The sequence below is a fragment of the Gopherus evgoodei genome, chromosome 2 (genome assembly GCF_007399415.2).
Source record: "Gopherus evgoodei ecotype Sinaloan lineage chromosome 2, rGopEvg1_v1.p, whole genome shotgun sequence".
Lineage (NCBI taxonomy): Eukaryota > Metazoa > Chordata > Testudines > Testudinidae > Gopherus > Gopherus evgoodei.
In genome coordinates this window covers 181530119-181558065 of record NC_044323.1, presented here as the reverse complement: position 1 = coordinate 181558065, position 27947 = coordinate 181530119, and the positions used below count along the sequence as shown (strand labels likewise).

The 27947-nt window shown below is 43.1% G+C and overlaps 1 protein-coding gene across 3 annotated transcripts in view; it reads left to right on the top strand.

Annotated features, from left to right (window-relative positions):
• The window catches only part of CAP2 (cyclase associated actin cytoskeleton regulatory protein 2), a 99611-nt gene that overhangs the window by 59045 nt on the left and 12619 nt on the right, over positions 1–27947 (top strand). For all 3 annotated transcript variants that reach the window (XM_030552454.1, XM_030552455.1, XM_030552456.1), the window contains exons 5-7: positions 9676–9819; positions 10319–10404; positions 12400–12505. In XM_030552454.1, the coding sequence (XP_030408314.1) occupies positions 9676–9819; positions 10319–10404; positions 12400–12505 (336 nt within the window). The remainder of the gene's footprint in view (positions 1–9675; positions 9820–10318; positions 10405–12399; positions 12506–27947) is intronic.

The window sequence follows — 27947 nt, the reverse complement described above, 5'->3', positions numbered from 1 at the left end:
TGTCCTTCTTAAAGCTGGAGTGTCCATGAATGCCCATGTTGGAGCGGTACTACAGCATGTGATTGCATTTTAAAACCCGAGAAGCTTATATAGCTAGTCAGCTCAGTCTTCCTGCGTACTTCTGTGTTTTCAGTTAGTGCACGTGCCCTCATACAGCCACTCTCTGTCATGAAATTTGCTTCAGTGTATTGCTAGAACATACAACGTAGGGCATACCACCTAACAAACAGAACCCAGCATTACCTCAAGCAGCAAAAATTAAGAGCAAATCAAAAGCTTGATAACTGCTCTTGCCTGAGTAGCAGCCCACAGTTAGGAGTGGAATTGGTTCAGTTTGCCTGGGGTAGCAGAACACCCAGATGGGTCTGCATAGTTTGTCTGACCGTAGGAGTATCTCTTTGTTGGATGTACAGAGCGCTGCCTGGCCAGAATGGCTGCAGAGGGTAACACGGTGTGCAGTAGCATGCAATTCTAATTATAAACATTGTCAGACTAAATCCAGGCACCCAGGATAAATATATTGGGCCTGATTCTCTGTTGGTGTAACTTGGCACAGCTCCACTGAAATTTACACCAGCCCCAGGTTTCTTCAGGGATTAGGAAGCTATTTCTCTTTCATGTCCCTGGCTGTTTACTAATATTTTATGCATAAAAATAAAAACCACAAGTGACTAAAATAGTAATTTGTCAGTTTTGACAGAACACCTATTAGTTATTAGGTTGGGATTGCTGTAGTTTTTAAGAGAAATACATCAGATAAACCAATCTGATAGCTTTCTTTGATAGGATAACGAGTCTTGTGGATAAGGGAGAAGCGGTGGATGTGGTATAACTAGACTTTAGTAAGGCATTTGATACGGTCTCACATGATATTCTTATCAATAAACTAGGCAAATACAACTTAGATGGGGTTACTATAAGGTGGGTGCATAACTGGCTGGATAACTGTGCTCAGAGAGTACTTATTAATGGTTCCCAATCCTGCTGGAAAGGTATAACAAGTGGGGTTCTGCAGGGGTCTGTTTTGGGACCGGCTGTGTTCAATATCTTCATCAACGACTTAGATATTGGCATAGAAAGTACGTTTATTAAGTTTGCAGATGATACCAAACTGGGAGGGATTGCAACTGCTTTGGAGGATAGGGTCATAATTCAAAATGATCTGGACAAATTGGAGAAATGGTCTGAGGTAAACAGGATGAAGTTTAACAAAGACAAATGCAAAGTGCTCCACTTAGGAAGGAACAATCAGTTTCACACATACAGAATGGGAAGAGACTGTCTAGGAAGGAGTACAGCAGAAAGGGATCTAGGTGTTATAGTGGACCACAAGCTAAATATGAGTCAACAGTGTGATGCTGTTACAAAAAAAAGCAAACATGATTCTGGGATGCATTAACAGGTGTGTTGTGAGCAAGACATGAGAAGTCATTCTTCCGCTCTACTCTGTGCTGGTTAGACTTCAGCTGGAGTATTGTGTCCAGTTCTGGTAACTGCATTTTGAGAAAGATATGGAGCAATTGGAGAGGGTCCAGAAAAGAGCAACAAGAATGATTAAAGGTTCAGAATTGGGTTTGTTTAGTCTGGAAAAGAGAAGACTGAGAGGGGACATGATAGCAGTTTTCAGGTATCTAAAAGGGTGTCATCAGGAGGGAGAAAACTTGTTCACTTTAGCTTCTAGGATAGAACAAGAAACAATGGGCTTAAACTGCAGCAAGGGAGGTTTAGGTTGGACATTAGGAAAAAGTTCCTAACTGTCAGGGTGGTTAAACACTGGAATGGATTTCCTAGGGAGGTTGTGGAATCTCCATCTCTGGAGATATTTAAGAGTAGGTTAGATAAATGTCTATCAGGAATGGTCTAGACGGTATTTGGTCCTGCCATAAGGGCAGGGGACTGGACTCGATGACCTCTCGAGGTCCCTTCCAGTCCTAGAGTCTATGAATCTATGCTGAATTACATGCTTCTGTCAATAGACAACTGACTTGGTAAGACCAGGAATTTTTCCCCACACTTTTGTTGCACCTTGTTAAGGCCCTCGTCCTGCACTATTAAAGTCAATCAGAGCTTTGCCATTGACTTCTGTGAATGCAGGAACAAGCCCTAAATGTACAATTGTGTTGGCGATGCATTTAATTTAAGAAAATCAGAAAATTCACTTACGTATGGAGGGTCTGCACAAGGGCCCCTGCATGGAAATATTGCTCTAGCCCTCCCTGAGGGAGGTGTGAGTGGATTGGTCACACAGAGTGATCTCTAAAGACGGATCTCTGTACTGATCTCTAATAAGCTGGTGTGGTGAGGGCCTATAGGCCCAGGGTGGGGAAAGTTCTACTGAAGCTGCAGCTGCACATATTTAGCAGTAACCTACTTGCTCCCCACTGCACAGGGCAGAAGATGCTATTCTGGCCCATAGGCTGAAGTAGCAGATGCAGAGGGGCTGAAATTTCTTCCCACTCAAACCTTGCATAAGACAAAGCCCAATTGTGCAAGGAGGGATGAATCATCTCGTCCCATGGAGGAAGAGGAGTGTGCAAAAGGAACAGTCTGGCAGCTGTCTTTGAAAGCTGGATACATTTTTGCTAAGAAATAAATAAATAGAAAATTGTAACCATTCAATCCAGATATTTCCCAAGCAAGCCCTGGAGTTTCAAGGCTGTTTAGCAGCTTGTTTTGGTTTTATTTAGATTCAGCTCTGAAAATCATTTGTCAGCCTAACACAAGCACCATCAGTTGAGTTCAGATTGTTAATAAAATAGAAAAATTATTCCATCACAGTGCTGACATTCCTGAATATCAAAAACAAAACAACCTTTCATGTCTTCCTTATGCATAATAAAAGAAGGGTCCAAGTCCAATTTAAAAAAATGCTCTTTACAGATTTCCTTTGAAAGAAACACAAACATTTGAAAGTATGGAAAAACACAGTTAATGCACATAAACTCTGCAACTGTAGTTAGGCCAGAAACTCTTAGATGATTTTATCCATCTATAAAAGAGTTTCATCTCATCAGTGATAACAGAAACTACAATGCCTTACTCTGCAATACACAGTGATATCACTAACTCTGGCCTACCTTATGGCCATACACAATTCACAGTAAAAGGGTATGTCTTCACTACCCTCCGTATCGGCGGGTAGCAATCGATTGCTTGGGGGTTGATATATCGCGTCTCATCTAGACGCGATATATCGATCCCCGAACGCGCTTATATTGATTCCGTAACTCCACCAACCCGAACGGAGTTGCGGAATCGACGGGGAGCCGCGGACATCGATCCTGCGCCGTGAGGACGGTGAGTAATTCGATCTTAGATACTTCAACTTCAGCTACGTTATTCACATAGCTGAAGTTGCATATCTAAGATCGATTTTCCCTCGTAGTGTAGACCAGCCCAAAGATATACTGTACTGCTTGGTGGAGGTGCAGGGAATTATTCTAACTTGGAATCCGAGATGGGAAGGATCTAGGATGACCAGATAGCTGTGAGGATGCAGCATCTCAGGTTACAACTCATCAGATGCTAATCCAATCACTTTGCGTAGCTCCAGCATTGTTTTGCAGTGTGACCACTCTCTGCTCTCACTCAAAAGTCAGGTAACCTGGATACTGTAACTGGAATGTACTAACTCAAGCTAACTGTTGCTCCAAGCACAGGCATAGAGACACATGCTAACTCTGCTAGAGCTAGTGTGCTAAAAAAAATAAGTGTCCCTTAGCAGCACAGGCAGTGGCTCAGACTTCCGCCTGAATACAATCACACCCAACCCCACAGGTATATAGCTGGGTGGCTAGCCTGACCTGCCTCCTGTGCTACCACTGGCTACGAGGTTATTTTTAGTGTACTAGCTCAAGCAGTGCTAGCACGTGTCTGTCGATCCCTGCTGGGGAACACCCTCCCAGTTGCTGGGTAGATATACCCTAAGTATTGTCAACCCCGAGCATTTAGTTTTTAAAAATGAGTCAAGCCCCAAAACACTATGACATTGGCTTAAAGTTATGAGACTAAGGCCACGTCTACACTACAGCATAAAATCGAAATTATTAAAACCGGTTTTATAAAACTGGTTTTATAAAATCGATTTTATGCGTCCACATTAGGGCACATTAATTCGGTGGTGTGCGTCCATGGTCCTAGGCTACCATCGATTTCCGGAGCAGTGCACTCTGGGTAGCTCAGTAAAAGAATGAGACCAATAACTTCGATTTCCGTCCACACTAACGCTAAATCGATATAGTAATATCGATTTTAGGGTTACTCCTGTCGTTGGGGAGGAGTACAGAAATCGATTTTAAGAGCCCTTAAAATCGATTTAAAGTGCCTTGTAGTGTGGACGGGTACAGAGTTAAATCAATTTAACGCTGTTTAAATCGATTTAACCGTGTAGTGTGAACCAGGCCTAAAAGTAATACATTGCCTTCTTTTTATTTGCCTTGTGGTTTACGATTCACATTTTCAAGCTTTGCTCCACAACTACTTCAGGGGAGGGAGGGGGCAGAGGTAGAAACTTACTTTTGTTTTTAAGTTAAAGCTAAAATTTTCAAATTTTCAAAGCGGGACTGAGTCCGCTGCCCCCAGGGTCGGCTCCTGGCACCAGTCCAGCAAGCAGCTGCTTGGGGTGGCCAACAGTGAGGGGCGGCACGTCCGGGTCTTTGGCGGCAATTCAGCAGCGGATCCCTCTTGGAGCGAAGGACCAGCCGCTGAATTGCCACCGAAAACTGAAGCGGCAGCGGTAGAGCTGCAGATCATGATTGCGGCTTTTTTTCCCTTTCTTTTTTTCTTTTTGCTGGTTGGGGCAGCAAAAACCCTGGAGCGGGCCCTGGCTGCCCGCAGTAATAATAATACTTATCTCTTATTTAGGGCTTTTTATCCTTGGCTCCCAAAGCATTTTACAAATGATGATAAGCATCGTTAGCCCCATTTTACATATAGGGAACTGAGGCACAGGGAACTGACGTGACTTTCCAAAAGTCACACAATAAGTCAGTGGCAGAGCCTGGAAGAGAACTGAGGTTTCCTAACTACCAATCCTGTGCCCTATCCCCATAACCGTGTTTCCTTGATATGCAAGGCCTTTCTGGAGCTACATGTTCTACTCCTGACATTCACTTGGGTTGTTTGGATCTGGTCCATGAAGGTTCATGATGAGCTAGAGACTGTAAACATTCCTTATACTCTAAGAACAATTTGGCACAACACAAAAGCAGGGCAAATACTTTTTTTTTAATTTCATTTTTGCTAACCGCTATTATACTCAGATTCCTGACTGTTATATGAAAAAATAAAAATTGTAAACAAACAAAACCAAAACAAGAACTTTCCCAAACTTGATAATATTATGGTCACACAACCAATTTTTAAGAGATCGCAGGGTCTTTTCAGACTTAATGACTCGTAGTTGGGGAGACAAAGATAAACAAGAATCCTTTCTGATCCACGTAATATTGTAAATATCATATTTTTTCCCTTTGTGGAGGCAGGCCAGATATCACCAACTTTCCAGATGCACTGGTCTTCCTCAATGTTACGGTAATAATGTTCGAGACTGACTCCTTTAAAATTTTTGAAACTCTGATCTTTCCCCTGTTGCTGGGAAAGCCTTTTGACCATGTGTTGACTTATGGTAACTTTGATGCATTTATTTTAAGTAGGGGGAATATTTTAAGAAGCTTAGGTCATGCGGAATGGCTTGAAACACATGTTAAAGGGGAGGGAAATAAACGAGCAAAGCTTACTGCTGTGTTATTTTTTTTTTACAGCCATCAGAAGTCATGAGATATTGTTACCCAATCAGAAGTCATGAGATATTTTAATGGCAAGGGAGGAAGAAGGTCATCCTGTAAAGGTTTTCCCCACTGATCTGGGGAATATTTGAACTCTCTGTTACAACTCTCTCTTCTTTTCTGAATATGTAGAAAAGAAGAATGTGTAGCTCTCAAGAGGCCATTTAGGAGCTTTCACCTTTTCCACTCATCCCACTTTTGGATACATCTTTTGCAAATGAAGCCACTTACAATCAGTCTCTCTTTGCTGACTGGAAAGTCTTTCTGATAATTAATCTCTCTGTTACACTACCTACCTATTTTAGGAATTGTATAGCATCCATCACTGTAGTACTTAAGCACTCTGATATACCAATTTCTTATTACAGAATGGACCTGCACCTAGACTGGGCAGGTAATTGTACAATAATGTGGCATGGTAATGCTGGTCCTCAAAGTATTCTGAAAAATGAATTTTCTTCAATAAACAGTTAAGTCAGGCAAACAGTTACACTCTTAGGAAAAGTGAAAAGAAATATCCGTCTCAGACAACTTTGTAAATACTAGTGCCAACTTCTCCCCCTGGTTATATTTGAGGAAAGAGCGTGGGCACTGAGGAATGGTGCTCTCTCAAGTCGGTCACATATCAGTGTGTGGCATGGGTAAGGTGACTGAACTTTCAAAATCAAAAACTGAGCCACTGTTGTGGCAACATATTTTAGGGTCGCAAGATAGTTTATATTACAGACAAGAAGATGCTGATAGATTCTCACTGTGCAGCAACATGTGTATATTACTGAATGTGGTAAATTTTCCAACAACTTAATGTTCTGAATGAGTTTATCTGATACACTGGACAAGTGTGATTAATATTCACGCTGAATAAAAGAATAGCTTAAATGAGGTCCGTGCTCATCCAGCTTTTCTCTGCATTCCAAACGCTGTTCATCGCACCGAGTACTCATTCTCTTGGACTGTTTGATGCTGGTAAACACAGAGCAAATTCTCCTTTGTATAGCAATACATCAAAACAAATATTTTGTAATTCTAAAAAACAAAATCAGACATAAAATACATTTTGATAGATAAAATGAAAACCCAGAGCATTTCAAATGTCCTAAAGAAGTTTCTGGAATATCATATGAAAAACTAACTGTCACAGTAACTCCAAGATGTATAGTCATTTTAGGAGTGGGGTCCTATGACCCAAGAATCACTTAATGCCGGCTGATAAGGTTATGGGCATATCCTGATTCTAGGTACATTTTGGTTCACCAAAGAATGTCACATGAGGTCTCAAGTTAAAGTCAGTGTCATACTGGTCATTATTATCATAGTCAAATGTGTGAAGAAGTTATGTATATATACACTGAAAATATGTTTAAGTCTGTATCAAGATATTTGTCACCAGCAAAGGTGAAAATCAGGTTTTCCTCCAAATGAGAGGTAAGAAATATGTCTCTCTCTCTGTCGGGATGTAAATTAAGGATTGTAAGCACATATGAAGTCAAATATTAATGAAGAGATGTGAAGCAAACACGGAAGGGACACACAGGAAAAAAGACACTCTGTGGGAGGTTATACTGTCTGTGAGTAAAGACCATGAACTTCAGGGGTATATCTAGAAGACAAAGAAGATACCCCTGTGATGGATTTGGCCATAGAGACCCCCCTTGTGACTGTCATCTGTTGTGCTGAAATTACCTCTGAGTCTGTTTTCCCTGCCAGCTTGAGACTCCAGAACCCTGCCTTGTTGAGCCAGACACGCTAGCCTGCTGCAACACATACTCAGGGTCTGTGCCATGCCCCCAAAGCTGCAGACTTTAACCAAAAACAGCTCAGCAGGTTACCTCTCCAGCACCCAGACACCCAGTTCCCAATGGGATCCAAACCTCAACTAAATCAGTTTTACTCTATATAAAGCTTATACAGGGTCAACTCAGAAAGTGTCTGCCGTCTATAATACTGATAGAGAGATATGCACAGCTGTTTGTTCCCCCAGGTATTAATCACTTACTCTGGGTTTATTAATAAACCAAAGTGATTTTATTAAATATAAAAAGTAGGATTTAAATGGTTTCGAGTAATAACAGACAGAACAAAGTAAGTCACCAAGCAAAATAAAGCAAAACATGCAAGTCTAAACCTAATACATTAAGAAACTGATTACACGTAATATCTCACCTGCAGAGATGTTCCAATAAGCTTCTTTCACAGACTAGACTCCTTCTGAGTCTGGGCCCAATCCTTTCCTCTGGCACAGTCTTTGTTAGTTCCAGCAGACATCTCAGGTGGTAACAGGGGCTCTCTCATGACTAGCAGCCCCCTTTGCCTTGCTCCACCCTCTTTTATAGCTTTTGTCTGTGCTTGGCCCCCACCCCTCCTTCTAAATGGAAAAGTACAAGATTTAAGATGGATTTCAGGTGACATGGTCTCATGTCCTGTGAGACCTCATTCTTCATTACCCACAGGCTGGCCCACACGTACACAGGAAGGCTTGCAGGTAAATAAACCCATTCACAGTTCATTGATTCTGAAGCACCCTTAATGGCTTCCACTTAATATGTTTACATCAGTAATACAAGTTTATATCTTATTCTCCTAACTCCAGACATAGAAAGAGACCTTTTGCATAAAGCATATTCCAGTTACATCATATTTAGACTCATAAGCATATTTCCATAAAACATATGGAGTGCAACATCACAACCCCTTCATCTTGTACCTAGGAAGTAAATGGATGTGTTTATATTCATGAAAATGGGATCTCAGCTAGCTTTGGTTGAAAATGCTGACAATCTTTAGACAGGAGGTTAATCTGTCTCTCGCAAGTATGTTATATTGTTTCATACGTAACCATGTTTCCAGTATCCTTACTCACTATCTCCTGAATATCTACTATTTGATAATAAACTTATTCTTGTTTTCACTATAAATATATCTCAGTGCACTGATGTTAAGCAAATGCTGGTCCTGAGCTGAACCTTACAAGCTGGTGTACGCTCATGTGTATGTTTGTTTTTTCTGTATGTGTTTTCCCAAGTGTGAGTGTTCTTTGTGTCCTGGTATTTCTCTGAGTGTTTAGTGCATATGAGGCTGGACAAAACAGAGAATGCTCAGAGAGAGCCTGGCCGCTGGTGTGTGCCAACCTGCTCAGCGGGAGTGAAGCCTACAGAGGCCTGGAAGTCAGTGCTTGTACTGCCAGAGGCCATTGGTTTCAGGGAGCTGATCCACAGTAGGATGGAGTCTTGTCTGTGTCTGCTAGCAGGTAGTGGTGAGGTGCCTCACAACCCTGGGTACCTTTGTGGAGCATCACAGGTCTCAGGAAGCACAGGTCCCTGTTTAACTAAGTAGCGGGGTCGCCAAACTTACTTGCCCTGTGAGCCAGATACTAAAATCTTCAGAAGTTCGAGAGCTGGAGCACACCTGGCAGGAGCTGGGACTTGGGGCGTCAGCCTCGCTCTTGCTGAAGCTCCGAGCCCCGGCAAGTGCGCCCTACAGGGGTGAAGCCCCAAGACCCCTCCCTCTCTGCTGGACAGAAGCCCCTACCCCACCACCCCACTGCAGGGCAGAGGTCCTGAGCTCCCTCCCAGTCTGGTAAGCAGAGAATGGGGGAGAATGTGGGCTCGCAAGCCACAGTTTGGCCAGCCCTGTTATATAGGTTGCACATATCTCAGACACTGCTGGTGCTGGCTGTAATTTACGTTGCAATGCACATCAGTATTTAATGGGTGGATGTTTTGCTGTTGTAATTGGAGTAGGGCAAATGAAGTTGTGTGGTGAGCTTACAAGTGATACAAGACTTTGACCTTTATTCCTTCCCTAAATCGATGGCACTACGCAGAGAAGTACTGAGCACAGAGTGCTTCCAGTCTTCCAGTGGTTACAATAGTTTTATGTTTTACTGCAGAGTGAGATGGCCGTGCTACTCAAACCAATATCTGACAAGATCCAGGAAATCCAGACCTTCAGAGAGAGAAACCGAGGAAGTAAAATGTTCAACCACCTTTCAGCTGTCAGCGAAAGCATTCCTGCACTTGGGTGGATAACAGTGGTGAGTTACACACAGACTAGGGCATTTTTAGACACACTTCTTAATGGTACTCCATAAACAAATAACCACACCAGAGCAGTCCCTAATATTATTTAACTCTGCATTCCCATCTCCTTATCTCTACACTCAGGCCTTGTCTACATTAGGGGAGTAAGTCGACCTAAGTTACGCTATTCCAGCTATGTGATTAATGTAGCTTAGGTCGACTTACCCCAGTATGTTCACTGCACTGTGTCGATGGGAGACGCTCTCCAGTCGACTTCCCTTACTCTTCTTGGAGAGCTGGGGTACCGGAGTCGACCGAAGAGTGCTCTGTCGTCGATTTAGCGGGTTTTCACTAGACTGTTCCCCCACTGCATCGCTCGCAGCCTCGTTGATCTCCCCTGTAGTGAAGTCAAGCCCTTAGTCTAAAATACTGGTGGGCAGTTTTGACTAATGTTTTAAATCTTCTCTTTTATTTTTTTCTTGCTATATTTGGGTGATGGTGCTGTTCTCTTAGTCTCCTAAACCAGGCCCTTATGTCAAGGAGATGAATGATGCTGCTACCTTTTATACTAACAGGGTGTTAAAGGACTACAAAAACAGGTATGTTGCCTGGTGTTAATGTCCACACTTTCTCTGTTGATAGCCTAGAACTAGCTTTACTGAGGTGCTAGAGAGTACTGTATTACTTGCAAAAACATCACAAGAAAGTGTTTTGAAAATTGAAAAGCATTCAACACATGAACTTATTTTCCCCCCCCCACACACACACACAGAGGCAACTACAGCACTACCCTGTCTGACTGATACACTGCTGCAGAGATGGAATTCCCTGACTGCCCATCTTGCTTTTCTGCTTGAAAAATTGCACTTTGGCTCGGTCACCTGGCGTCCGGCTCCATGCAGTTGAGACTTTACTGCCCCTTGATGCTGTGTTTCCAAAGGGCCTTTGTTTGCACCAATGCATGGGGTCTTAAGGGTGTGGGCACAGGGAGGCATGTGGTTGCAGCAGCAGATACGGTGCAGTGATACTGGCGTTCTGTGGCCTGAGATAGGAAGAGGATGACTCCTTTTCCGAGCGCCTTTGGAGAACCCTGGCACAAATCCTATTCCCTTGGCCTTTGCAGAGGGGTCAGTTTTTAGCCGTTAGTACCATATTGTTACTAAAATATAATACCTGCAAATTTGTTTTTTTTTCCCCTTAGCCATCATCTTCCATGACAAATTAGGCTGATTCAAAATGCACTTTTGTTCTTTTATAGAACATACCTGATTTAAGTCCTTATATCAGGGCTGTTGATACACATTTTCATCCACACTGGTCAGCAGAAGTGAAGCAGCTCTCAAGTAATTTAATCTTTTACCCAAGTAAAAATTAATCTGCAGATCTGAATTTTTGTGAAAGTTCTTTTAATTATAGTTATGAATTGCCTGCTGGAGCCCCAAATTATCTACTCTGGGTAATTCTTTGCTCCATTTTAGAATGTACTTTTTGAAGGGGCATAAGCATCAGTTGGGAAAGTGTGCCTTTTTAAAAGGACTAAACTATGTGCATGATTTTTAGGGGTGATGTTTGTTTAGTATTTCACACCAAGATATTTCTGAGTATTGGAGCTGGAAAAGTTATATAAAAATAAACAAGCAAGACACAGGATTTAAGTGTGGAGATTTTCCTCTGAGGCTTCATTTACTTTAAGACCTGATCCCACTGCCAAGCAATGGAATCAATGGGAGTCTTTCCATTGACTCCAGCAGGCTGTGGATCAGGCTTTTAGTGATCACTGTTATTATCTTTAACTAGATTTTCACCATTAAGGGCTCCATCCTACAAACAGTTACTCCTGTGCATATTCTTACTTCCACTCATTGTCCCATTTCAGTCAGTGATAGTCATTCGAGTGCTTGGAGTTTAGGAAAATTAGGCCACTTATTTAGGTGCCTAAATAATAATTTGGGAACCTAACTTATTTTTTAAAATCTTGGCTTATAAATATGAGTCTAACTGAAATTATAATGTGACACCATATTATCTAGCCTAAAGATACATATAACCTTTGCTTCCTGACCAGCCTTAATTTATGACTTCTCCTCCTTTTCTTTTGAGATTAATATTTTGGTTGTGTTTAAGAGTTTATAAGATGCTGGTTAAAAAGTTCCAAGGGGAAAGGGTAGCAAAGCACATTCTGGGTTGAGAGGTGTAAAGGAGAGCAACAAGCTACCTTTGGACTCAGAAGCCAGGACATTTTACAGAATATGCTGATCTTTAATTTTCTAAAAATCAAAACACTGCGGGGAACCAGGTTTGAATTCCTGGCCCCATCTTGCTTTATTACTGCCCTGGTTCACTTTGAGCCTCGGCAGGAAGCATTCTGTCTTGGAGCCCTCTTGTTCCCTTATCTCTCCTCTGCAAGGCTCATCAGTCTGCTGGGCCTCACCGTTTGCTGGGCTGCCTGTCTGTCAGCAGTCTTCTGACTTAATTGTCTGTGGCCAGTGACAGATGCAGTATCTAGTCTGCTTTAAATACAGGGTAGCAAGTATCTATATTTAAACACTATAAATCATACATAGAAATATTTCCCTTTTTTTTTCCCCTTACAGTGACTTACGTCATGTTGATTGGGTGAAATCATACTTGAACATCTGGACTGAGCTTCAAGCTTACATCAAAGAGCATCATACCACAGGCCTCACCTGGAGTAAAACCGTGAGTGCTTTTCCCCTTTTCCTGTTCTAACAGTGAAACAACACTGGCTGATTATGCTTTTACCAGATTCTGGCATTACTGCAGCAAGCCCAAACATTATCTCTGGGAGAGGAAAGGATAAACAAAACAAGACAAGACATTTCTGTATTTAAAATTCTCAAAATATTTTGAGAAGGGGATAAGACCAATGTGACACAGGAAGAAGATTCAGAACAAAAGCTGACAGTGCAAAGCAGTGAATGTTGTAGTAAAGTAGCTTTTTAGGCTATGTCTACACTACAGATCTTACAGCGGCACAGCTGTAAGGTCTCCTGTATGGCTGCTCTGAGCCGGCAGGAGAGAGCTCTCCTGCTGGCATAATTAAACCATCCCCAATGAGCAGTGGTAGCTATGTTGGCAGGAGAGTGTCTCCCACTGACATAGCACTATCTACATTGGCACTTTTGTCAGCGGAAATGATGTTGGTCAGGGGTGTGTTTTTTCACACTCCTGACTGACAAAAGTTTTGCTGACAAAAGTGCTGGTGTAGACAAAGCCTTAGTCTCCTAGTATGAAAGATCTAAAGTGGGTTGGGTGCATTGATAAAATAAAACGGAGACCTCAGCGGGCAGAGGTGGACATCCTAATCAAATAGTCATCAGACATGAACAAACTAGGCTCAATGCATGCTGGCTGCAAGACTTTTCTTTCTTTAATCTGCATTTGTGGGTAGTGCTATCCAGGGCCGGCGCTACTATTTAGGCAGCCTAGGCAATCGCCTAGGGCGCCAGGATTATTGGGGGGGTGGCATTTTGCCGGGGGGGCGGCAGGCAGCTCCGGTTGACCTGCCGCAGGCATGCCTGCGGACAGTCGACTGCTCCCGTGGCTCCGGTGGACCTCCTGCAGGCATGCCTGCGGCTGCTCCCCCAGAGCCACGGACCAACGGACCCTCTGCAGGAATACCTGCAGCAGCTCCCCCGGAGCCGTGGGATCAGCGCTGGGGGCGGTGAAATGGCCATGCGCCTAGGGCGCGAGAAACCCTGGCACCGGTCCTGGTGCCATCTCTACCCTCATCTTTCCTTTCACTCTGCCAAAGCATCATGACTGATGGGCCCTAGGGAAGTGAAGCCTCCCCAGAAATTTTATATCTTACAGAAATCAGAGACAAAATAGTGCTGGCTGTATTGCTGCACAACTGTGCTTCTCCAGGGCAGAGCAGGCAACAGTCACAGCTCACTGTTCTTAGCCAGTATCAGAAGTGACATTCTTTTTGCTCTCTGCTGAGAACAGCTGAAACATGTGAAAGATGGATGGAATGATGCTTCAGGACAATTGTGGCTTAGACATTTGGGGAGGTAGAGAAATTCTTTGGGCTCCTAGTTCTCAGCAGCAATGAGGGAGGAGCAGGAAAATTAGATTCTCCAGGTCCGGTGCGCCATTGTTGGGGGGGATAGAAAGCAGAAGAAAGATTAAGAAGGGGATAAAAATTAAGGAGAGATTGAAAGGTGAAAGAATGCGAGGGAAAGACAGAGAAGAGGGAGGTTTAATAATGAGAAAAAGAAATACAACGGACACGTACCACATTATAGTATAGATAATTTTATTTTATTATGTTATACAAATATAAATAATTATTGAGCTCCATGCGGTGTGTATATATTGTGTGTACATATATACAATATAAGTACATTTTCATTGTGTTACAGCTATGATGTGATGTGATGAGAGGATCATCTGGCACTCTGTTGTCTATTCTTCTCTTAAATAAGGTTAAACTTTATTCTTAAAGAATTTGCTGTGTTTTACACACATGCAAGGATTTTGATCCCCTGTCAATATAAAAATGTAAGAGTCTAAGATTCTTGTTGGGATTTTAAAGAATGTACATTCTAGCATTTGCTGAAATGTGTGTACATTCTTTAAAATCCCAAGAAGAATCTTAGACTCTTACATCTTGGGATCTAGTTAGAGGAATTCTTGATGAAATATCATTAACAGGTTTTTGGTTTTGGAGTGTCCTAATTTTTTTTTAAAAAGCACACACATACAATATTGTTCATAGTTTCTTTTGTGTAAGCAAATAAAGACAGTTTTAAAATTTGTAATTAAGTGGGAAGGGACAACCACCAGAATGTTACAGTTCCAGGCCAAAACAATTTTCCAATCCAAAGACATAGAGGAGCTAAAATAGTGTTTTATAATGGAAACTAGCTTTAACTTCAACTATGAAGACAATACCTCTCTCCCCCGCCCCCAATATATATGACACATATGTAGAGGTGAGATCTGTGTGGTAAACTGCATCTATTTCTAACCACTGATGCCTGCGTCCTAACCACTAAGCCACCTCTTCTGAGACTTATTCTAATATTACAAACCCATGGTTGCCAAATCACTACAGCCTAATAGTAGGAGTCAGGATAAAGGCCCTGATGCAACTATTATTGTAGTCAATGGGAGTCTTTCCACTGACTTTAATAGGAATTACATTGGCCCAGAGAAAGAAACATGTATTAGCATGCCAAGGATCACACTTGACATGTCTCTTTAGACACATACATTCACTGCACATGCTTTGCACTCAAGGGGTTTGCAACTTACTTCTGTTCAGGGAAAACAAGTGTGCCTAGTACATCATGTTACTTGTGCCCAGGGATAGCCATTGCTCAGATTTGCACTGGACTACAACTTTGCACTCTTCCCTGAGCACCATGCAAGACCTTGCAGCATAGCAAGTGCAAGTGCAAATTCAAGATCAAAGAAGAAACTAGCATTTGCTGAAATGTGTGTACTTTTTCGTCTGAACCAAAGTAAAATATTAAACTTTTTTGAGGTGTCTGAGAAATTAGCTGCTTTTTGTGGGGTTCTTTATTTAGCAAAGGCTTAAAATATTAAACTTCAGTTTCTTTCTCAGTGTTTAGTATAAAATTACACCCTTGCTGCATCCTATTCTATTTTAATCCAGTCAGTGGGTGTGAGAAGAATTACCCATTTTGAAATGATTATAAGACAGGGCTAAGGAACTCTTCTTACCCTGTTAGCAGAATGAGCATCAGAATAAGGGCCAATTTTATATCTGCTAATATATAAAAGAAATAATTTTATTTCACATAATGGAACTTTACAGGTATGGAACTAATATTATAAGACACAGCTATCTCATTTGCATTTTGTCAAATAGGAGTCATTTTTAGCTTTGTGGGCACTTACAATCTTTCTCAGAATAGTAGCTATTGCAGGATACATTTGACTGGTTGTAAGACAGCATCTCAACCTCTCACCTAGGGTCTCTCTGTTTCCTTTGGTTTAATTGTCAGTCAGAGTGCTGTATGCAAACAGACCGAGACCCACTATTTGGTCATATCAAATATAACTTCTCCACAGACAGTACTCAATCCATCACAGTTGGTTAAAGACGATTTACTTCATCCACAGTATTACATCTGTACCCCAATATAACGCGGTCCTCAGGAGACAAAAAAATTTCACCGTGTTATAGGTGAGACGGTGTTATATCGAACTTGCTTTGGCCCCTTCTGTTCCTTGTTCCCTGACCGCCCTCTCCAGAGACCCCTGTCCCTAATAACCCCCAGGACCCCACCCCCTACCCAACCCCCCTGCTCCCTGATCCCTGACTGCTCCGACCCCTATCCACACACTCCGCTCCCTGACAGGCGCTCACCAGCAGCGGCGGGAAGTGGAGCAATGTGGCCCCATCCCACTCCACTCTGCCAGCTCCCGGCTGTGGCGCTCCGCTTCCCGTCGCTGGTGAGTGCGAGGAGGTTGGGAAAAAGATGTCCCCCATACTCACCGACGGCGGGAAGCAGAGCACTGCAGCTGGGAGACTCAGGAAGCCACGATGTCGCTGCGGGGGGCGGGGGTTGGGGATAGGTCCCGCACTCACCTGCCGGGGTGAGAGAAGCAGAGCGGGCTGCTCCCAGCCCCCCACTAATGCTCCGGGCCACTCTGGGACTGCGGTGCCCCCAAAATTGCCCCCCCTCAGCTCCTGCCTCCTAGACCCTGGGCTGGAGGAGCCTCTGACTGCCCCTGAGACCCTCTGCCCCAGCCTGGCACCCTTAACACACTGCTCAGAGCAGCGTGTCAGCTCTTTACTGCGTTGTATGCGAACCCGTGTTATATCAGGTCACGTTAAATCGGGGTAGAGGTGTATTAGTTTCACTCACTTGAAGTATGTACTCATATCTGAAGTGGGTTATCCTGAAAGTATGGTTCAATTAAATGTCAGATGACCTGGGACTGAGATGTCAAGTTCTAAACATATTTTCTTATTGATGTGATATGTAATTCTTTTGACATACCATCAAGTGAACCTTACAAAGTCAGAAGTTTAATAAATTAGCATGTATCTTCTCTTTTTAGATATTTTCTACCAGACACCTGTAACAGATCCATGAGTTATTAAAATGGTAATTTGATTTTTCTTTTACTTTTTAAAGTCAGAATTAAACAGTCACATATCAATGTTTTTGGATAGTTTTCAATGAGTCTCTGAGTATATACTCAGGCTTTCAAAATTGATACACCTAAGAGTTTTGGCCAGGCATAAAGTGACTGTATCATAAAGATACTGCATTTAAAAGGGAACTTTTGACCAATTTCGCAGAGGTGTAACTCCCAATAAAATCAGTGGAACTATTCACAAGGCCTGATCCTGCATTATTGAAGTCAATGGGATCTCTGCCATTGACTTCAACAGGTCAGGACCAGACCCACAGTGCATAAAGTCGGGCACATGCCCAGGTGTTTGCAGGATCAGGGTCATAGATAGGTACTGTAGGCCTATTACAAACAAAATTGTTAATCCTTGCAAGGAATAGCATCCGCTTATGTGCATAAAAGGAAAACCTGGTAGGTTGGCTAGGCATTGAGAAAGAGGAATGCTTATGAAAAGAAAATGTTGGTACAGAATTGCTATCGTGTATAGAAAAAAACTTTTGAACAACTTGAATGCATATTTATAAGTACTATGTCATACAAATAATTTGCCTATGGTATTTATAAAACTGGACAAGGAATGCTAGAAATCACACATACACACAAATAAAATAAATAGATTGGTGTTTTGGGGGGTTTTAAAGAGAGAAAAGTGTATTGGAAAATGATTAGCAAATTACAGTACTACTTTTTTCCAAGCAGTTTGCAAATATCTTGGGAAAATGTACAAAATCAAGATAGGAGTTACCAAATTAGATCAGACCATTAGGGCATCAAGAACTGTATCTCTGTCTCCGGCACTGGCCAGTTCTGGATGCTTTAAGAGGAAGGGTTAAGATAGGTCTTAATGGAGTACAATATGGAGGCACTAATGCCAATAAGGGTGAAAGCACACATAAGCAATCAGCCCTCATAATATAATCACAGGAACTCTAACAGTTTTTATTATTGTGCTTTCACTGATAAATACAGATCTGAACAGACTGAAAGATTTTGATAATGTGCCCTGTTCTGTCACCCTTATTTACTTTGTTCTTGATTCTGCCACCCTGTTGAGTAACACCTTATTTCTCGAGCAATCCCACTGAAATGTGTGTAATTATCTGAAGAGTACTTTACTTCTCAATGTGCATACAGGTGGCAGAAATGAGCCACCTGTATTTGCAGATTTTTTAACAAATAATAAATAGGGTTAGTGCATTTCTGGGCACGTTGCTCATGGAAAAAACTATTCACAAGACTGGCTCCCATTGGAAGAACGTGAGGGACTAGGATGACGGCAGGTTCTGGGCTGCTGATACTTCCACATTGCCATTGGACACTTAAGCTGGGTTTCCTCTGGAGGACTTTGTGAAGATAGACATTGGAGGAACTACCTCTCAGCAGAGCCTGAAGTAGCTGCCCCTCACAGCCCACTGATTGGCTCATGCTGGTATATAAACAAGGAAGCCACCATGAAGAGCTGTCTGAGCAATGACACAGACTGCCTGCTTGCTTCTGCTCCAAACCTTGCCTTGCTCTGGACCCTAGACTCCAACTTCTGACCCTGGTTTGTCCCTGTCTCCATTATTTACCTGCTGTCTGTAACTTGGTCCCTGATTCCTTGGTATCCCAACCCAGCTTGACTCTGACCCTGCTACTTGCCTGATGCGTGACCCGGACGTCTTGGTATCCTGACATGGCTTGACCCCAACCCTGCTGCTCTTCTCCTGCCTGCAATTTAGTAACTGACCATGCACATAGGCTACCCACAGCCCAGCCCTGACAGTTTGCCCAGATCACCGTCACCCCCTAAGCCCATCCAACCCCTCCTCAGATGATGGAAGGGGCGGGCTGCCCTCCAACCAGTAGCTCCCCGAGGGCCTGGAACCTGCAAGACCAAGTCACCAACCTGCAGGCGGAGAACTTCATACTACAGACCCAAGCAATGCAGCTCACTGCCAAAGTACAACCCTACACGAACAGCTGGCAGGCTTACAGGTGAAGCAGCTACACTATGTGCCTGACAGATCACCCATCGCCTGAACCAACACCTGCGGTGCCACTGCCCAAACAGTTTGACAGGGATTGTTGGAAATTCCAGGGGTTCCTGAACCAAGGCAGGCTTCTCTTCCTGCTGTGCTCCCAATGTACCCCACAGACCAGACAAAAGTGGAGCTAATAGTCAGCCTGATTGCCTGTGAAGCATTCAATTGGGCTTCCCTCCTGTTGGAGCAGAGCAGGCCCATGGTCTCTGACTGGGACTCCTTCTTGCAAGCCTTCTCAACCATCTTTGATGACCCACATTGTAGCAGCTCTGCAGAGGCTGCCCTCTGGAAGCTTTCCCAGGAGCAAGGGCCAGCCACTATGTTGGCATTTCCATCAGTGTGCAGCAGATGTCCAATGGAATGATGCTGCCCAACTACATCAATTCCAGTGGCGCTCACTGAGTATATAAAAGATGAACGAGCCTGCCCCACCTGCCTACAGGCCTCTATTGAACTCACATCAACTCTCAGCTGTGTGAGTAACAGGAGGAAGTGAGGGGTGGCTGGATTCCGCCATGTCCACCCTCTACACCAAAGCCTGTAGGACCCAGTCCTGAATCCATATAGGTCAACAAGGGTCACCAACACCCGATCTCAGGAGAAAACAGACAGCAGTGAAGCTCTGTTTTTACTGTGTGGGACCAGAATTCCCCCTTGCCTCCTCTCCAGCTCAGGAAATGACCAGGCCCAGTAGGGGGGGTACAGCCTGGGCACCACCACACCTCATGCTCTGGAACCACCCCCAACAGTCAAGTAGAACTCAACCCAGAACTGGTGGGGGCGGGGGACTAGAACCTGGATCACGAGAATTCTGGGCTGCTAACAATTCAACATCGTCATCGGAAGCTTAAGCCAGGTTTTCACTGGAGTGCCCTGTGAAGCTAGGCACTGCAGGAAATACTGCCTAACAGGGTCTGAGTGGCAGCCCCTCATAGCCCACTGATTATCTCATACTGGTATATAAACCAGGAAGCCATCATGAGGAATTGTCTGAGCAATGATATAGACTCCCTGCTTCTTTCTTCTCCAGACTTTGCCTTGCGGTGGACCCTAGACTCTGGCTTCTGACCCTGGTTTGTCCCAGACTCTGCTCTTTGCCTGCTGGCTGTAACTTGGTGCCTGACCCTGACTCCCTGTATCCTTACCCAGTTTGACCCCGACTCATCTCCTGACTGCAACTTGGTAATTGACCAGTGCATACAGGCCACCCACCACTCAGCCCCATTGACACCTATAGAATAAAATATAGAATTATCTTTTCATCATGATATGCAAGCATAAACTTCAATGAATGTTAACAGAACTGTGTTTGTGCAACTCAAAGAGGCTGTTCTTGGCAGTATGATCCAAAATAATTAAATCTGAAATCATTTCCCTAAAGTTTCTGGGATTCATTGAATTGATTGGAATGTGTGAAGTTTCAGAAATCACGTGAAAGGGTGGGAGTCATGATACCTGGTTCTACTACACATTTCCTATGTGACCTTAGGTAAGTCACTAAGTGTTGTGCCTCATTATACCTCTCTGTATAATGGGGATAATAATATTTACTTACCTAATAGAGCTCTGTAAAATTTAATTAATTAATGTTTGGACATTTTCAGATGTCAGAAGAGACTGTTGAAAATGATCAGCATAGCATTTCCCCCACACAACAACTGCTCTGTTTTGTGACAGTTGCAACCATGTTTCCTTGTTACCACTTTCTGAACTCTAGACGAAATATACAGCTGTAGTAATAAAGTGTTCCTTTCAGTTGTCACTAGGGAAATGCAAGAGACTACTAAACTATCTTTCTCTCCCTCCCCCCGCCCCACTTTTCCCCCCTCTTTTTTGAGAAAAGGACTGAACAGCTGTAGTATAAGCTATCAGGAATGTCTCATAAAAGTTTTAGTTTGCTGGAAGGGTTGAGTGTCTTGGGAGGGACCAGGGAAACACTTCTGCTCCTATTCATGCAGGTTTACTTTATGACCTGAAAACAACTGGCAATAAGGCAAGTTTGCTGTAGATAACTGTACCTCAAATCAGTGTTAACAAACAAATATTGCTTGAGGATTATTTTCCAAAACATTCATCTAAAGTTACTTGTGTAGAGCAGGGATAAATTATTTTCTGTAGACCGTGGTCATTTGGGACAAAATTGGCCAGTTTTCAATTTGATGAAATAGTCTCAAAATAGTAGTGAATTTAGTGATAATGTTCTCTTTAAACACAATCTCAAGGAAACACTAAACATTTTCCCCGTTTATAAATCAAACACAGATACCTGGGAGAAAATCTTCAATTTACCAACAGTTTCAAAATTGAGATTTATTTACAGTGGCCCGATTCTACTCCCATTGAAGCCAATGAGAGTTTTATCCATGTCTGCAAGTCTTACCTCCTAACACATATTTTTCTAAAATATTAATAATGGAATACATAATATTTTAAATGTTCTTTAAAAAACTGAAATGTTGATTAAAACTTCCATAAGCATCTTCAGTGAGAACCAGAGATAGATCAAACAGTGGTAAGTACTGCAGCTCATAAATTAGCATGCCAGTCTGCCTGTATATTAGTCCCAATACAATAATTTGGCATTTCATTCCCAGCTACGTAAGCCTCCTCTAGACATTCTCTCACGGAATCTCCACCATTTCCTTTAACACCTCAACATTTTCCCATAGAACTTTGTCTCGTGCCTACCATCTGCATGCTCAGATGAGGGGGCTGCAAAGGCTGATTTTTGCAACCAGCAACCTCATGCTATCTTTATAGTATATCTGTCATGCTATGTTTAGTTTGACCTCTTTATCAAGAATCCACATAGCCACGTCCAGGAGGAATTATAAGTCTTGCGTTCTAATGTAGAGTACAGTTCATATTTCTTTTCTGACCATCCTCTCAAAAGAAGAGACGTTGGGAAGGTATAAACACACACCTGATGCAATTCCATATTTCCAACAAGAACTTTAGAAAAGAAACGATGCACCCACCATTGCCAGCAACATTCATCTTTCATAAAACAAGGGCTTAACATGATCAGGCTAAATTCCACCCCGAGTTATAGCAGTGCAACTCCACTCACCTCAACGGGACTGCACAAATATAAGTAAGGGCAGAGTCTGGACATAGTGTTTTAATTCTCTAGGTCTTGGTAAGAGAATATAGCTTGCCCTGCCCTTCCCCCTGGCTTCTGCCCTGCCAAAAAAAAAAAAAAAAATCTTTTCTGGGACACCCTTCTGCCTCATGTTGTATTTCCCTCTCACTCATTTTGCTGACCAACTTATATCACTTTAATGTTAGCCACTTCCATTTCACAGAACACGCTGTGCTCCGAGACTGTTGCTGGTGCAGTGCCAAGCTGGAGATTGCCTGGCAGAGGTTCCTGCAGAAAGCTTCAGCCGTTACCTTTCCCTTGTAAGACAGAGTCTCACCACTGAGACACTAATGTTATAGAAACTGCCATGCTGGACATTCAATGTAAATATGCAGGGGCGGCTCCAGGCATCAGCATGCCAAGCGCGTGCTTGGGATGGCAAGCCAGGGGGGCGCTCTGCCGGTCACCGCGAGGGCAGCAGGCAGGCTGCCTTTGGCGGCTTGCCTGCGGAGGGTCCGCTGGTCCCGTGGCTTGCGGGAGGTCCACCGAAGGCAACCTGCCTGCCGTGCTTGGAGCGGCAAAATGCCTAGAGCCGCCCCTGCGAATATGGCAGAACACCACCCAGGGCTGAAATCAGTTTCCTCACTGGTGTAGATAGGGTCGGTTACATCCAATACACTTACTAAGAAAGTGTCCTTGCTCCCTGCTTCTAGCAGAGGTTGGCGACACTGTATACTAATTTGACCCTATCCACACCAGTGGCCAAACGTTATTCAGCCCTGGTTAAGGAGAACCCTGGGATGGCTTGTTTGACACCAACCATCAAGTGCAGCTTGAGCTGTAGTAGAAACACAGCCATAGGTTCCAGAAGTAGGGGGACGGAATGGGAGGACTGAACATACATAGAGGGAAAAGGAGAGAAAGATGTCTACTAATCTATTTATTAGATTACAAAAAATTTCCACATTTTCTTACTTTTAAAAAAGAAGCATCTTAAATAGGCCCATTAAACAAATTACTTAAAGATAGTACATCACCATTCAGCTCCAGGGTGATTTAGAGAACCCAGACGTTGTAAAGCATCTCTGATTGCATGATTGAATGGTACCATTGCTCCGTGGCGACGTAGGCCCTATGTTAAATCCTGAACAGGTGATAAATGGCACAAATGCATAAAAGCGGCTTCAGAGCTGGAGAGCCAGACAGATAAATAATCCTGCCGAGAACCAGAAAAAGAGGATTTTTTTTTAATTCACAAAGACTGCAGCCCCTGCACATCAGCTGTTTCATCTTATAACTTCCATATCATTGGGCAGCATGAATGCTTGCAGACAGGTGGCCTAACATGTTGTAGTTAATAGGGCCATAACATTAAGCCACTTTTACAGAAGAAACACCTTAACAAAAGATCTATGTCTCTGTGTCACAGTCCACCTGTTCCCAGAGACGGTTACATGATATTTTGAGCTCTGTGATCCTCATCTTTGTGCCTGCATGTGTATGAGGAGAACAACACAGAGCAGTAATCATTTCAGGCATGTAACTAGGATTATAAAAAGAGGAGTGGGGTATCCTTTTATGAGGAGAAAGTGAACCTCCCCATTGGGAGTCCTATTCATCTGTTGCCTTGAAAAGGAAAGTGTTCAATGAATTTCAGGGGGTTATGCCCCTCAAAACCACTTGTCTCATCCTCAGGTAGATACTTGCATCATGAAATAGATATACAGGGATACATTTTATTTCTAACTTATGTCAGTTAGTTATATAGAATATAATTGTATGTATCATTTAGAAATGTCTAATTATACCCAATGTCTTTCCTCATTAAAAGCAATCAGTAGACTACAAAATGAGATGTGTTCCCATTTAAATGTTCCGCAGCAATCTCACACAACACTGGAACCCTCATCCTCCCATCTTCCTTGTTATTACACATAAAACCCTGCAATAGATCACCATAAGCTTGAACAAAAAGAGAGGCACACCCATGTCTTTCTGTGTGTTTGTACATCACCTAGCACAATAAGGCCTCACTTCTCATTGTGGCATCTGGATGCTACCATAAGGATAGATACCTTTCTGTGACTCACTCAGTTCTGTCAGAGTGAGTGACAGAAGTGAATCGTTTCTGCTTCAAGCCCTACAGAAACTTCCTAGGAACTTAACCTTGGGAAGTAGCAGCAAGAGTGACTGGGTAGGTTGTAATGCCTGTGCTGGGACATAAAAATAAAAAAATAAAAAAGATAAGACATGATTTAGATCTAAAGAGGTCATAACTAACACCTGGAATTGCCTGTAGCAACAAACAGGTAGTGCCAGGGCAGCGCATGGAGCACTGATGGTATGTGCATACAGCATTCAACGTGACTCAAGAGATGGGCTGTTGCTTTGTGTTCTAGATTAAGCTATAGGTACTTTTGCCCAAGTAGAGAATGTTCTCATAATCAAGACCCAGACTCCTACAAGCACTGGGCCAAATTCATCTTTCATGTCATTTCACTGAATCAAAGGAGTTGCCGCAGGAATAAATTTGGCCCTCTGTGCCTGATGCCATTATACTTGGAATGGCCAGGTTATCTCAAGCACATTACTTGGCTTAAACTACGCTCCAAGAGCTACCATATAGAAGCTACTCAGAATAAAGGAGTTTGGGTCCAAACACCCCTTCCTACTGATCTTCACATTTGATATCACCCCTCCAGCATGGTGTGAGGGTATCAACTTCTTCCATGCAACATTCTACTCCTTCACCTTCTACTCCTTCACCAGTGGGGGAAAAGAGGTAGGTCAGGAGGAACATGTCATATCTCTGTGGAGCTAAGCGTGGAGAAATAATACAGCCACAGACTGTATTACATTCATACACCCCTTCCACAGCAGCATTCCCCTTTTACAGAGACTCTTGGGGCATGCACAAGCTGCTGGAGCTTTATAAGCATGACTCCACTGGAACAGTGTCACTGAGGTACAGGGGGCTGCTGGGGAGCCAGAGTCAGTATGGAGGCACAGGGCCTCTGTGCAGATGACTCTGACCTACACGGGGTCAAACCCTGACCCCAGTGGAAGGCTGCAGAGGAAACACCATGAAGATAATCCTGTGGAGTTTACTGTCCCCTACACAGCTATTTCCACTTAGAGTTAGGTTCTAGCCTTTCCAATATTCATAGGATCTTACTCAGACAGCTACAAAGAATTCCTTGTCCAGCTATATAAATCTTCACTAAAGCAGCTTTTAAACCACATTGAGATTGCTAGTACTGTATGATGAAACATATATGGGTTTAAAGTTATTGATACATTCCCTTCTTCTCAGATGTCTTCCTGTATTTGTATAAAATTGTCATTTTAGCTAGCTAGTGCTGAAGTCAGTCACTTCCCTAATATTTCTTACAAGGGGCACGTTTGCAAGTGATGACACCATTTCAACAAGAAGATCTTAATTACAAATGGAAAATGACCACCCAAAGATGCAAGTGGGAACAGACATCCCTGAGCATAACTTGAGTGGATGTATGTAAACCAGAGAACTGAGGAGAGCAGCTGTTACCAAGGAGAACAGCTGAAATGAAAACAGAAGACAGGGGCTTGCAGATAACAGCACTCGCTTCTCAAATGGCTCTTAAATACTCTTTGTGTAAAGATACATTGTTGTGGACATCTGCTCAAAGTTAATGTAAAGAGTTGTTTGCAAATAGCAAGCCTTTTAAGCACCTGCTGTACTAGAAAAGATGAACTTTTATGAGCGTATAATGTGCTGTTTTTCCTATTCCCAGGGGCTCACGCATACACACACCACGCAATACAAAGCACAAATAAATGGGCTTTGTGAAGGGAACTCAGTGGAAATTGGACAGGAATGGAATTCACCCCAATTCAGGGACAGGTCACCCAACCGTAAAATACCCCTTCAATAGCTACTACTCCAGCTTGTATGATGATTCCTGCACCACTGTCATCTCTATGCAGCCATTCCTAAGTATTAGAGCAATTTATGGATCCAGTGGACCCCCTAACCCAGCCCACTCCAAAACTGCCCTCCATACCAGCATATTTGGAAGCAGCACAAAACCCATTGCCCTGGCAGGCTAGGGATGCAGAGACTTTCCTGCACATCCAGTCTGCTTGCCTGCTCCCTGTCCCCTTGCCAAGAGGAATCTCAGGGATTCCACAGCATGAGGGCCTTTCATGGTGTGATGGTTCTCGGGGTACCCAGGACTGTGAGTCATCTCTCTTACCCCTGCCCCCAGCAAGAGGGAGTCTTCCTTCTGGTAACTAGGCTGGTGGTGTCAGGGAGGTGATACCCGTCAGCCACTCAAGCACTCTCCTCTGGGCTATGTCAGCCCTGTCTTCACTTTGCAGGTTAACAATAGGTGCACCCCAAGCCCTGAGTCCCTTTAAATCATTCTCTTGTGACATCTAGCCCCAGACACTAGCTACTCACAGAAATTCCAGATTCTCAGCACCCAGAGGTACAGTGTACCCCAGTTTACAAGTTTTACCTTAAACCACCACTCCTGTAAACCACACAGCACTTGTGAACACTTACAAAAAACCAAAAGTAGGTTTATTTAAGAAAGAATAAAGATTTAAGTAGAAGTTAACTAGAGAGAAAGGGATGGAAACAACTGGTTACAAACACAAAACAATTGTAAAACACAAACCTGGGTCTATGCTTACCAATAGTTACCTTTCCTATACAATAAAGTAGGCTTCCCCCAAAGTTCAGCTTGTTGCAGAGCTGGCTGGTTTCCCAAGAACCAGGATCCAAACATTCATGAAAGCCCCCTTGTTAATGGGTTTCCTCAGTGAATGGGTCCAGAGCGCCTTTCCTACACTTTGTTATACTGAAACAATGTTTTGTTTTTATTCATAGCCAGGGTAATCTCCTGCCTGCTAAAATGTTCTTTTCCACCTCCAAGTGGTTTTGATTGTTGGCATTTGTCTTTGATGGTTTTCCATTGACTGTTCTGCAATGTGGCAATGGTAGACAATAGAATCTTGCATTACCTCACCAGCTGACTAGGGAGAGGTGACAACGCCTGCTCGAATAGGTCATCACCCAAGACTACCCTGGTGACTAACTTTTGCTCCAAATTGATAAAGCCTAATTTCAATATAAAATACATTATTCCTTAAATATTAGCCATACATATCTTGCAAAGACTATGAGTCTTGACAAGTTAGAAGCACAGCTGCCAACTTTCATGTGGTAAATAAGCACCCTGACTTTCACAATAAGCCAAAAATCAAGCTAATCCCATTTCAAAACAAGGCCAAAACAACCAATCCCTAAGAACCCCAATGCTCTGTGACTAGATCCCCCCAGCGTGCAGTGGGGGACTGTGGTGGGCCTGCTGTGCACCCCTAACTCTCTCCCCCTTTTGCCCCAGCTTGCCGGGAGCCAATCAAAAAAATAGAAGCAACAAGCCACAACAAGCTACAAGCCAAAAAACTAGTCAACAAGCAACTCACAAGCCAATTAAGCCAAAAACAAGCCAAATTTCTGCGTTTTTCCCCCCAGGTTTTGGCATGTCTGGTTATAAGCTTTTGATAGATACCTTACATGTGGCTCTTTATGGCTAAATATCCTGTAAGACGTGCTTGGTGTAGTGAGATTGTCAGGTTTGAGGTGAGATTTGTTTTAAAAGAACAGGAGACTCTTGGCCAAGGAGCCTCTGTGCTACACATGGGTCCTCCTCCGTGGAATGAACTTCATGAAGCATGAATATTTACTTGATCTCAATTGGTCAACTCAATATTGCACAGGTTAAAAGAAAGAGAGAGAGACACAGTAGACACAGAGACAGACAGTTGACAACAGCAGCACCAGTGTTTGCAGTATGTTTCTGTATGCCTCCTAATTATTTAAATTTGTCTGTCTTTTCTCTTGTCATTCTAT